Source organism: Chinchilla lanigera, unplaced genomic scaffold, assembly GCF_000276665.1.
Source record: "Chinchilla lanigera isolate Chin_1 unplaced genomic scaffold, ChiLan1.0 scaffold00057, whole genome shotgun sequence".
Classification (NCBI taxonomy): Eukaryota; Metazoa; Chordata; class Mammalia; order Rodentia; family Chinchillidae; genus Chinchilla; species Chinchilla lanigera.
In genome coordinates, this window is record NW_004955458.1 from 1,701,072 (window position 1) to 1,713,477 (window position 12,406).

The window sequence follows — 12,406 nt, forward strand, 5'->3', positions numbered from 1 at the left end:
TTTGTAAGTCACAGGCAATTTTTATCATTCTCTAATTAGATAAGGAGAAAAAAATGAACTCTTGGGTAGCAGAAAGAAGCAAGTGTCTTCAAGAGTCTGGCATCTGCAAGGAAAGAAGGGGAGAAAAGAATTCTTAGTACCTTTCAATGATAAAAGCACCAACAACATCTGACAATAGGCCATACGATTATCTAATTAAATTCTTGTGGTCTGCTGGACGAAGCTGCTGTAACGGCAGAACACGAAGGATGACCTTCTGATCCTTAGCTTTAGCACCACTGTGCACACAGAAACTTGCTAACTGCACTAAAAACATTCTTTTTTTTCTTTTTGAGACAGGGTCTCGCTATGCAGTTCAGGCTCGGCTTGTGCTCACTTGTAGCCCAGGCTGGTCTTTTTTTTGTTTTTTTTTTTCCGGTATTGGGAATCGAACTCATGACCTCGCACTTGCCAGGCGCCAGGCTGGTCTTGAACTCACAATGATCCTCCGATCCTCCTGCCTCAGCCTCCAGGCGTGCGCCACCACGCCTGGCTGAAGATTCTTTTTTTTTTTTTTTTAAAGACATTCTATGTAACACTGATGTATACTTCCTGTGTCAGCAGTTTCACAAGTGAGGAGATCATCAGAATTGACTCTCCAGGAAATTGACTCCTTCAGGCGATTCTGGGCTAATTCCAGTTCACTTACACTGACCTTTTTCCTCCTCTTCTGTACTCTACTCCGTCATTAATTCAACAATATTTTTGAGCTATTACAATGTGCACTGAGAATAAAAGTTAATTTGGCTTTACTCGCTTCTGTGGTACTTGTCTAATAAAAAGAGGAGTTACTGAGAAAAACAAATGGGGTAAAGTGCATTAAGTACTAAGGGAACAAAGCCTTTTTTTTTTTTTTTTTTTGGTGCCAGGAACTGAACTCAGGACCTTGCACTTGCCAGGAAGGAGCTTGTGCCGCTGAGCTACATCCCCAGCCCCTAAGCATTCTTGTATACTGTACGTACACTTAAGACAAATTATACCCATAAATTCCTTATGGGAATGAATCATGTCTTCTATTTCTCCTGTACCCTTCCAAAGAAACTAGAGAATTCTATTACACGCATTCAAAAATGATGCATCATTTGGCCTTGTGCATGCAAGGCAAGAACTCTACCGCTGAGCCACACCCCCAGCCCAGAATCTGAAGACACATCTGATGGAGACAGAAGTCTCTCTGAGGTTTTAATCTTCACAGTCGTCGTTTTTATTAGCTAACTTTCATGTATGACCACTGAACAACTTGTGCAGTACACCAGAGAAAAACTCAAAGTCCACTGTCCGTCCAGGTGCGCTCAGTGTATGCTTTCTGCTACACCCCAATGCTGTTGTGTCTCTCTCCCTAGTGGGACCAAACCTCATTTTCTCACTTTCAGGTATATGCAATAATTATAGGGGCTGGGGGTTTAGCTCAGTGGCAAAGCGCCTGCCTGGCAAGCGCAAGGTCGTAAATTCGATTCCTGGTACCGGAAGAAAAACAAAAACAAACAAACAAAAAAAATTTAAGTCAAAATCTACAGAGAAAAATGGGCAATACATAGAAGATGAATACTGTTCATAGCTAAGAAGTAGTTTCTTTCGGCCTCTCTCTCTCTGGCAGTAGGGTCTTGCCGTGTATTTCAGGCTGGCCTTGAACTCACTGTGTAGCCCAGGGTGGGATTACAGATGTGTGCCACTACGCCCGGCTCATGCTTTGGGCATCTCTCACACTTCTCAGCAGAAGCAGCATTGGTTTTTGGTATAGAACGAAGCCTAATAGATTCACCTGCCTCACTGTCCAGAGTGAGTGAGACTGGAAAGCAACAGGCAGTTATTCATTTATTCCATACACAGTCACGAGCTGGGGGTGGCGGCGCACGCCTGTAACCTCAGCACTTGGGAGGCTGGGGCAAGAGGATCACTGTGAGTTCAAAGCCAGCACGGGCTACATAGTTTTTTTCATTTCTGGTTAAGACAGGGTCTTGCTACGTAGTTCAGGCCGGCCTTGAACTCAATATAGTCCAGGCTGGCCTCGAACTCACAGTGATCCTCCTACTTCAGCCTCCAAAGTGCGGGGATTACAGGGATGCACCACCATACCCGGCAGCCTGGGCTACACAGTTAAATCAAGGCCAACTTGAATTACAATACTGAGACACGGTCTCAACCAACCAACCGAAGTTCCATCAATCATAGTCACTAAGGCCTACTATCTGCAAGGGAGCTGGGACACAACACCATTCCCAGCCTCTGTAGTATTTTCTTTGCCGTGAGCTATGTGGCTGGGCAACTTCAGCTGAGGTAGCAACAGCTTGGCTCTGCCATGGATATATAGAATAAACTCAAGGCTTCATCTGTGAAAAGTAAAAGGTTTTGGTTTCTTCGTACAGATTTTTGTGCTAGGCGTGGTGCCTCAAGCCTGTAATCCCAGCACTCGGGAGGCTGAGGCAGGAGGATCATTGTGAGTTCAAGACCAGCCTGGGCTATAAAGTGAGCTCAAGGCAGCCTGAACTGCATAGTGAGGCCCTGTCTCAAAAAGACAAAAAACAAAAACAAAACCATATAGATTTTTGTGAGGTTCCGCTCACTCAAATACTCAGATGAAATGAACAGTGCAAGATTCTTAAGAGATCCAAAACTTTTAAGTGCTCATTAAAGAGAGTATGAATTTTTTGATGAGGATTAAACTGTACCGCACAGGGAATGAATTGCAGAGCAGTGAAGCACAGCTGCCTGATTAATCTCAGTCCATTAAAAGAGGCATGATAGATCTAGAATGTAACTTTGATGTATAAAAAGGCAATGTGTACTAATGTTAGGGAAAACAACTTAGCATGTTAACAGAATTCTAATTTAACCAGTAAATGCCTATTCATTAGTGTGTAAAGCTGTAACAGAAGCTATAGCCTTAAGAAACACATGCACACACTAAAGTTTAATTTGGTACCATAATCTGAAAGAAAATTGGACCTAAATTGCTTTATGTCCAGTTAAATCTTGCAATCATCTAAAGATATAGTGATATAAACTGAAATACTTACTTGAGAAAGATATTCAGTTACTGTGCATTTCCATCTACGAGTAGAAATATTTCAAAGTAAGTACACCATGTCAACCGAAATCCGCTTCATCCCCTGTTTACTAAACACAAATGACTTATTCCTGGGATATACTGAATCATAAAAGTAGAATCATTTAAATTGGTGATCAGATTCTAATTCAGAGCACAGGAAAAAAAAAAAACAGTCCTTTACTGATTCAGCCTTTTAGTACATAAGTTGGTAATCTCATTTTTTGTATCCAAGGTAAAATATTTTAAAAGGAATATCTGGCAACTCAAATACTATTTCAAATAGTAACAAAGGATGAAATCAAAGGAATCTGAATTTAGGAACACATTAAAAAATATAAACTTGTATTAAACAAAAATCACACCTTCTTTGGTATTCTGAATGTAGGAGTTCTTTTATAAGAATATCAGCTTTCCACATAAAGTCAACATTGAACCTAACCATTGAATTTGATTCAATTCTCATCCCATTCGGTTTGCAACCAGAATTGTGGAAAGAACTGAGTTTGTGAACCAAGGCACCACTGTGTTCGGATAGGAATTTAGTAGCAATACACCCAGCATGGCCTAGGATGTCTAAGGAAGACATCTGAATTCCATTCCTTATGCTGGTTCTTAGACTTACTACTTTTTTTCTTTATTCATTTCCTTTTAGGCTCCTGCAATACAAATGGTGATCCCAATTCTGTTTTGATACCATGCCTGGAAAATTAGAGATGACTTCCTCTTAGTCCAAATTAATAGTCTTTTTATTGGTCCCCGAATTTACTCATGTTACTTGATGTCAGTGGTTATCTCATCTTGAAAATATTCTCCTGGATTCTGCGCTCTTGTACTTTCTTTTTCATAATTTTTTGTTTCTAACCAACGTCAGACGTAGGGTGAGGTAAGTGAGACGCTTAGGATGTAAATTTCAGAAAGCATTTACTTTCACGGCCATGTACGTGAAGGGTGTTCAGACAGAAGAAATCTGAACAATTAAGAGCATTTTTTTTTCTAGCACAATGAAAGGAATAAAAGCATTCTGCCTCTATCTCACTCACTGTTTTTCCATGGCAGAACGTACGGCAGAGACTTGGGAACTCTCATGCCTGAAGCCAGGTTGCTCTTATGCTCCATAACTATGTTGCTAGCAGTGCTGCAAAGAAAGCAATGTAATGATGTCAGCATTATCTGTACTCCTCAGGCAGGTACATGTGAGACAATCAAAGTATATTTTGTAATTTGAGTGCAAACAACAACACACATTCATGTGAAAGAAATGTAAACACATTTCCCTCAAAACACTCCGGTCATTAGAATGAGTATTGTTTCTCTGCAAAGTTCTCCGTTATACAGGCATTAAGATGAGTCTTACTATTTTCATTTTCCAGAAATTGAGATAAACAGCAATGCCATCTACTGTTCAACAGTATGACAGCTCATTAACTCACTCAGTAAACATACGAGATAAACTGAAATGCCATTCGATCTAACCAAAGGCAGGAAATCTCACAGAACTGAGGTAAAATTAAAATTGTAATCAATGGAATTCATCTTTAAGTTTCTGCCTTAAAATGCACATAAAACAGTGTATACTTGAAATTATTGTGTAACTCCATTTTTTTTGGCGGGGGGACAGGGGCTTGCTGTGTTCAGGCTGGGCTCTAACCTGCAGTGATCCTCCTGCCTCAGATCTCCTGAGTGCTACGATTACAGGCATGCGCCACCATCTCCAGCTTGAAATTGTTAACTGATTTTTGAGATTAAGATATAAAAAAAGCACCTTATTTGGGGAAAATTGAAGTTCCCGCCTTATTCCTTCTTCTTTTTTTTTTTTTTTTTTAATCTTTTTGACACAGGGTCTTATTATGCAGTCAGGATGGCTTGAACTCACTTTGTAGCCCAGTCTGCCCTCGAACTCAGTTATTCTCCTGCCTCAGCCTCCTGCGTGCTGGGATTATAGGTGTGTGCCACTATGCCTGGCTCCTTCATTTTCTAATACAGAAATAATCTTACTTAGATTTGAAACTTGATCTTCTAAGATCTAAGTATTGGCAATAATGAGGAATCTTACGGTTTTAAATTAGATACAAAAATTAGTGGGAAGAGATACATGCTTTTCTCTACCCAATAGATAGTCTGGACTTTCCAGTCTCAAATAAAAAGAATTTTTTTAGTAACTTTTTTTGAGACAGGGTCTTGCTACATGATTCAGGGTGGCCTTGTACTCCTGGGCTGGCCTGAAACCTGCAGCAACCCTCCTGCTTCAGCCTCCTAAGTGCTGCAATTACAGGTGTGCAACACCACACCAAGCCTCAGAAAAATTTTTCAAAGTATTAATTAAAATAATGTAATTTAGGCCAGGCGTGCTGGTGCACGCCTGTAATCCCAGCGCTCAGGAGGCTGAGGCAGGAGGATTGCTGTGAGTTTGAGACCAGCCTGGGCTACAAAGTGAGCCCAGCCTGAACTGCACAGCGAGACTGTTTCAAAAAGACAAAGAAAGTAAACTTAACAAAAAATCCAATTAAAACAGAAGCATGTCTGGTGCCACTGTTTTCCTTATTAAGACTCTAAGATACTATTTTTGCATTCCTAATAATTAGCACAAAGCACATATCCTTTTCATGAATCAGGGACCAAATAAGGAAAAACCCAAACAAGCATAAGCTATCACCAAAGAACACCATCGAGGGAAGACAGTGGGTTATTTTCGGTAACAGGGTACTGATTTGGGAAGGAAGAGCTAAGAATGAGCCCATTTCATTTACCTGTTGTTGCCACAGAAGCTGGCTGTGCCCCAGACAAATGGGGTGCTAGTCTGTTCCCACAAATCTGCCAAAGGAAGCAAAACACAGTTTGCGATACTACTAGACAAGGTATCCGTTCATGACAGTTGAATGTGTAAGATGGAAATTAATACACCAAAGTTAGGAGATGCAAGCGAAAATTGATCAAGTACTTTCCCCAAGTGACAGAGAAACAGGAATTTAATTGAAGAATATAAACACTAGCTCCATAAATAATAATAAACGTGCCCAGTAACAATCAAACACAGATGGCACAACACAATTTATGGAAAAAAACAGATGTAAAGAAGTGCCTTTTCCAATCAAGAGGGAAAGGCTGTTCTACATGTCTGCACGGTGATGCAAATGTGCTCATTTTGCGGCCTAATAAAAGTAACTATACATTCCAAACAACACGATATGTTCATAAAAAGGAAAATCTTCCTTCTGTTTTAAGCAAATGACTTGAGATTTAGACATGATAAAGAGAAAGATGTGAAGGCGCTTCACCTTTGTCCCAGTCTTCATCACAAGGCGGGCACTGCCATGTGCTCTCAGACAGTCTCTCTTGTCCAAGGTTCCTGGTCTGATTGACTGCAAGACAACAGAAATTTGACATAGAATGGGGATACAGGGGCTGGGGATTTAGCTCAGCGACACAGTGCCTGCCTGGCAAGCACAAGGTTGTGAGTTCGATTCCTGGCACTGGAAAAAAAAAAAAGAATGGGGATGCTGCTAAGTTACTGTGTTTTTTAAATTTATTTTTGTCTTTTTGAGACAGGGCCTTGCTATGCAGCTCAGGCTGGCCTTGAGCTTACTTATGTAGCAGAGGCTGGTCTTGAACTTGGAATGATCCTTCTGCCTCAGCCTCCTGAGTGCTGGGATTACAGGTGTGTGCAAGTTACTGTGTTTAAAGTAGTTATAATAGTGCAGTAACCCTAGCACTCAGAGACTGAAGCAGGAGCATCACCAAGGTCAGCCTCGTCTACACAGTGAGTTCAAGGCCAGCATGAACTACACAGTGAGACTTTGACTCAAAAAACCAAAAAAAGGGACTTAGTTTAAGAGGAGTTTGCAGGGTAGCTATGGGTCTTTGTTTCTAAAATACAGATAGCATGAAAGCTAAACAGGGTCTTACCTCTTTGCTGATAGAAAACAAGAAAGAGAAACAAAGATATTTACCATGTTTATGGCAGTAAAAAGATTTTTAGATGATTTATGAGTAAAATCAGTCAAGCTGTTCGGAAGAGAAAGAAACCTGACACATAAACAACCAGGCGACCTATCGCTGTTATCGGGCAAAAATCTCAAAGGCAGGGAAATATTTTTGTTCTGAAGTGGTGAAAGCCAAAAATCAAGTTGACAGTGCACACAATACAGACTGGAACGGGCGAACCTACGTCACTGAGACATCTGAGCTCGTCAGGCTTACCCACATCCTGCTCAATGCAGCTCTTGTCATCACAGCTTGAGATATGGTGACTGATTTCAGCCCGAGGAACCTGGTGACGAGCATTGAAGGGACAAGTAGCCAATTTGTTTGCAACATCGGGATGATTCTGTGGAACAAAATTTTGGAATCTGTCAGTTCTTTGGAACTCTTAAATCCCAGGGGAGTGGCTCAGCCTTATTCATTTAAAATTCCTCCATAAACTTAATGGCTGGACTATGGTAGGCAAATTTCATAGAAAATTTAGAGGGAATTATTTATAGACCATTCAAATGTTACTTTGAAACCATTAAATAGATGCCTCTTTGTTATGATTATAGAGACAGACAATGTAGATATTGGAATTTAAGTGGCTTACACAGAGCTAAACAGTAAAAATGAACCATTTTTTCTTCCTCTGTTTATTTCTCAGTCACAAGATTCAGGTGGCACAGCCTGTAATGGTGGAGCTCTCTGAAAGCTGATATTCAGGATAAATAGGAACACTAAACACACTCAGTCTGCACTGCAGTAGTGCCCCCGCTACCGCAATACAATAGTCTGGAAAATAGCTGTTGTAAAAGAGCTGCAGAAGAAACAAACCAATGATTTTTCAGATTAACACAGGGACACTTATTTAAAGTAATGATGCCTGAAATGAGGCTCTGAACAATTTGACCTTTATTTCAGCTATTTCACTAAGGAAAAATCTGAAGGTAGAGACTACTTTGCTGACTGAGTTTCTTGTTTTAAAGAAAGAAAAGGTTTAAGATCACCCAAATCCTGTGGTGAATACATCAACAGTTAAGAAATTCATTAGCAAAAGAAAAAGATGTTACAGGGGCTGGGGATTTAGCTCAGTGGCACAGCGCCTGCCTGACAAGCGCAAGGTTGTGAGTTTGATTCCCGGTACTGGAGAAAAACAAAAAAAAAAAAAAGAAAATAAAAAAGAAAAAGATGTTACAAATGAAACTCAAAAAGTAAAAATTCTGTGACACACGGAGAATGCTAGAAAAACCTGCAGGAGTATCACAAGTTCGAGACCAGCTTGGCCTACAAAGTGAGCTCAAGGCCAGCCTGAACTGCACCAGCTTGGCCTACAAAGTGAGCTCAAGGCCAGCCTGAACTGCATATCGAGACCCTGTCTCAAAAACACCACACAAAAAAAGAAAGAAAGAAAGAAAAAGAAAACTTAGAGGATTAAGAAACTTATTAGGGCAGACATCTTCACTTTTCATAAGGAGAATCAGGCATTTCATCCAAAGGTGTTAGGGACAAAGCTTAAGGACATCAGAAAATAGAGGAGTTAGAATAGTGCCTTTGTATTACTTTTCTCTCCTTCCCAATTTTTATCCTGAGGAAATAATTTGAGAGGCTACAGGAGGAAGATGTAGTGACACTTGCTGATCCATCTTGTTCAGGTTTAATTTTAAGTGACCCTTGTTCCAGAGATTAAAAAGAGCTAAAGAAATAATCAGCAAGGCACACTATGTTTCCAGGACTGTAAGAGGAATTTTTTGTTTGCTGTGGATTGGACCCAGGGTCTTGTGCCTACTAAGCACATGTTCCCCCACTGAGCTACACCCCCAGCTAACAGAAACATTCTTTAAAGGATGTTAAATCTGAATTGTAAGCAGTTTGGATTAAATACTAAAACTTTTCCAAGTTTAAATTTTGACTGAATTTTGGTCTCTGTATCTGACATCTTCATTTTAGCAATCTTGTCAACATGTCTCTTAATTAATATAGCTCTAGTTTATATCTAAATCTATAAAAGAGTGACCAGAGAGACTTTTTTTTTTGTCTTTTTGAGACAGGGTCTTGCTATGCAGTTCAGGCTGGCCTTGAGCTCACTTTGTAGCCAGGCTGGTCTTAAACTCACAATGATCCTCCTGCCTCAGCGTCCCGAGTGCGCCACCACGTCCGGCACCAGACAGACCTTTTTTTAAAGATGGTAGAACTTGGAAAAAGTTATTTTTAGGAGTATTATTTTCTTGAGCTAACCTCTAGTTGTTCATCCTCCTAAAATCTCTAAACAAGAACAAAAGTCAGAAAGATACATATTGTAGCACCTTGTTCTTTCAGGACAACAAACACATCAAATTTGTAAGATAACAGGGATTTCTCATCCCTAACAAAAAGTAGTGGTTTTGTTTCTTTCCAAACAATAAGATCCAGAGATATGATTTATAAAGGGTGCTTTCTTACTACTCAGAAGAAGAAGAAAAATTTACATACCCTGCATTCCTTCTTTTCGTACCAGGAATCGAACTCAGGACCTTGTGCTTGCCAGGCAGGCGCTTATGACACTGAGCTACATACATCCCTGGCCCTTATGTACCCTAATAAAGAAACTTCCTATAAATGTTGATATTTAACACAGAAGTCGATTCTCAAAATAATCCTGGAGTTCAACTAAAACATTTATGCTAAAACTATCTGATGTTTATAAAATCTACCTCTTTGACAGAACTCAAGATGGCAAGAGGGCAAAGTATAAAAATAAGACCTTACCTTCCTGCACTTGATAAGATGATAAGGAAACCTGCAGGCCCTGATCTGGTGGTTTTTATCATAGGGACACTGTAATAGCTTTTCAGGGTCCAGGGAGTCAACTGAAAGAGAGACAAACACATTTAAGTAACAGTACTGCATTTCAGGCACATTGGCCTTTTTTTTTTTTTTAAACAGAATCTATATGACAGATAGTAGAAAAAGTCAGTGTAAACAAAAATTAGCTCTAAAAAGGTTGACTAAACAATTAAAAAAATGTTACTCTGAGAATATAAAATTGTTACCACTGAAAGTTTTTTTTTGAAACAGTGGGGCTGGTTTTGTAGTGCAGGCTGCCTCTGAACTTGCAGCTATCCTCCTAGTTCAGCCTCTGGAGTGCTGGAATTATAAGCATGTACCACCACGCCTGGCACCACTGACTGTTAATACATCCAGAAGAACCAGCAGTCATGGGGTGAGGAATCAGTTCATATTTTGATTAAATACTGTTTTCATTTAAAAGAGGGAAGGGATCTAAAGGACGGAGGGAGAGGAGGGGAGGGGCAGAGGATGATTCAAGACATGTACATGTACCAATTCCTCATGACTGCCAGCATATGTTAATTAAAAGTTTTGTTTTTATTGTTGGTTACCCTTACCATAAAACAAAAACAAAAACAGCTAAATTAAGTGATCTTCTCTTCTCTTTTTCTAAAAGTTCTAATTCAGCCTCATTTTTATTCTCTAGCTAATCCAACCAGAGCTTCCCAATCAGTTTGCTAAAGTTGGAGTAGATTGCTGGTGTGCCAAAGTATCCACTGTAGCCCACTGCCTGTGTAAATCACCTCACCTTAATCCTCGAGACAAATCATCCTTCGGCAGGCTGAGATAAGTCAATCTCCTTTAGCATCTTTGTCTGTACTGGTATCCATGACATGAAATTGGGAAGCACCGCTCTATATTAGTTATACTATTTTATGGAAGCTTGAGAAATATTAGCGATGGGGCCAGGTGTGGTGTTGCACGCCTGTAATCCCAGCACTTGGGAGGCTGAGGCAGGAGGATCATTGCAAGTTTGAGACCAGCCTGGGCTACAATGTGAGCTCAAGGCCAGCCTGAACTGCATAGTGAGACCCTGTCTCAAAACAAACAAACAAACAAACAACAAAAAGTATTAGTGGGTAGATTTTTTTTGTCTGTTTTAATTTACTCCTATAAGTAGTTCCTGACTGTCGTGACTCTAGTTACTTCTCAAATGATACCACTACTTTTAACAGACAGGTGATTTTATCTCCCTATTTTGGAACACAGATGAGGGGAAAAACCCCCAAAGAATTCTTAATTTATTGACTACCAAACTAGCCAGATTAAAAACAAAAAATAATTTGCAAAAACAAAACTTTCTGGGGTTAAAACAACCGTAGACTTATGGAACTGCTGTGTGGAAGAAAAATCCTTAATCTAGACCATACTACTTAAAACTGCCCTCAGGACATACAAGATGCCCTGGCTGAGCCCCAAATTTTAACAACTGCAGCTAAGAAAGGGAAATTAAATGGTTAAGGGCATTTTGTGGACAAGAGGCAAATACTCCTGTCACCCCAGAGGTATTTTTTAAAGTGAAATAATTCACAATGGATAAGAAGCTTATAAACCAACAGACTGCAGTGAAAATCAGAAGCCAGCGGGGAACTGAACCAGACAGTTTTGCTGGAAGAATAGTAAACATGGAATTGCTAGCCATGATCACGATGCAAATGAGCTAGAAAGGTGACTTGAAGGACAGATGAATAGGCAGGAAAAGTCTTAAGAGGACAGGCAAGCTTATTATGCCAAGCAAGCTCTTCTTGACCAGCAATCTTTTCCTATTTGTGAAGCTTCGGGACATCCAGAGAGCATTTACAGATGAAATTCTTATTAGTTTCCCTTCATTTAATCCATTCCATCAATTGAAAATGTCAGCAGCTGACAGACTGGATGTACCGTATGATTTACACATATTACACTGCCCATGTAGTGGCATATGTCAGAGCTGGTAATGAGAGCTTCCTACCGTAACGCTTTACTTCTTGGTGTCTGGCCGTTTAGGTCAGCTCTAATCTGGCTTTCCATATTTAAAAAAAAATTTTATTTTTAATTAAAAAATTTAAAATTGTGATTAAAATACATATAAAATGCACCATTTTCATTATTTTAAGTATACAATTCAATAATGCCAAGTATATTCACACTACTGAGCGATCTCCAGAAGTTTGTATTCTCACAAACTACATTCATTACACATTAGCTCCCCAGTCCTCTCTCCTGAGGCCCTGGAAACCATCATTCTATACATTTTAGATATTTCATGTAAGTAAAATCATACATCTTTTTTTCTGTAGAGTACATCATTTCATATAATGCTCAGAGAATTCATCCATGTTAGAGCATGTGACAGAATTTCCCGTCTCCTATTTAGAAATTTGCTTTTTCCTTTTTACTAATTTTTTTGTTTTGTTTTGGTTATGCTGGAGATTGAACCCAGAGCCTGTGCATGCTATGCAAGCACTCTACCGCTGAGCTACATCCCTAGCATTTCATGTTTTTTGACGCTCCTTCCTTGTTATTATGTTTTTTATTTTATTTTATTTT

The 12,406-nt window shown here is 39.7% G+C and overlaps 1 protein-coding gene across 3 annotated transcripts in view; it reads right to left on the reverse strand.

Annotated features, from left to right (window-relative positions):
- The window catches only part of Gtsf1 (gametocyte specific factor 1), a 17,392-nt gene continuing 4,986 nt past the window's right edge, over nt 1–12,406 (reverse strand). For all 3 annotated transcript variants that reach the window (XM_005397226.2, XM_005397227.2, XM_005397225.2), the window contains exons 3-9: nt 9,797–9,897; nt 7,286–7,412; nt 6,364–6,447; nt 5,836–5,899; nt 4,129–4,223; nt 3,057–3,090; nt 1–103 (exon numbers count right to left, since the gene is read on the reverse strand). In XM_005397226.2, the coding sequence (XP_005397283.1) occupies nt 3,074–3,090; nt 4,129–4,223; nt 5,836–5,899; nt 6,364–6,447; nt 7,286–7,412; nt 9,797–9,897 (488 nt within the window). In that variant the 3' untranslated portion in view covers nt 1–103; nt 3,057–3,073. The remainder of the gene's footprint in view (nt 104–3,056; nt 3,091–4,128; nt 4,224–5,835; nt 5,900–6,363; nt 6,448–7,285; nt 7,413–9,796; nt 9,898–12,406) is intronic.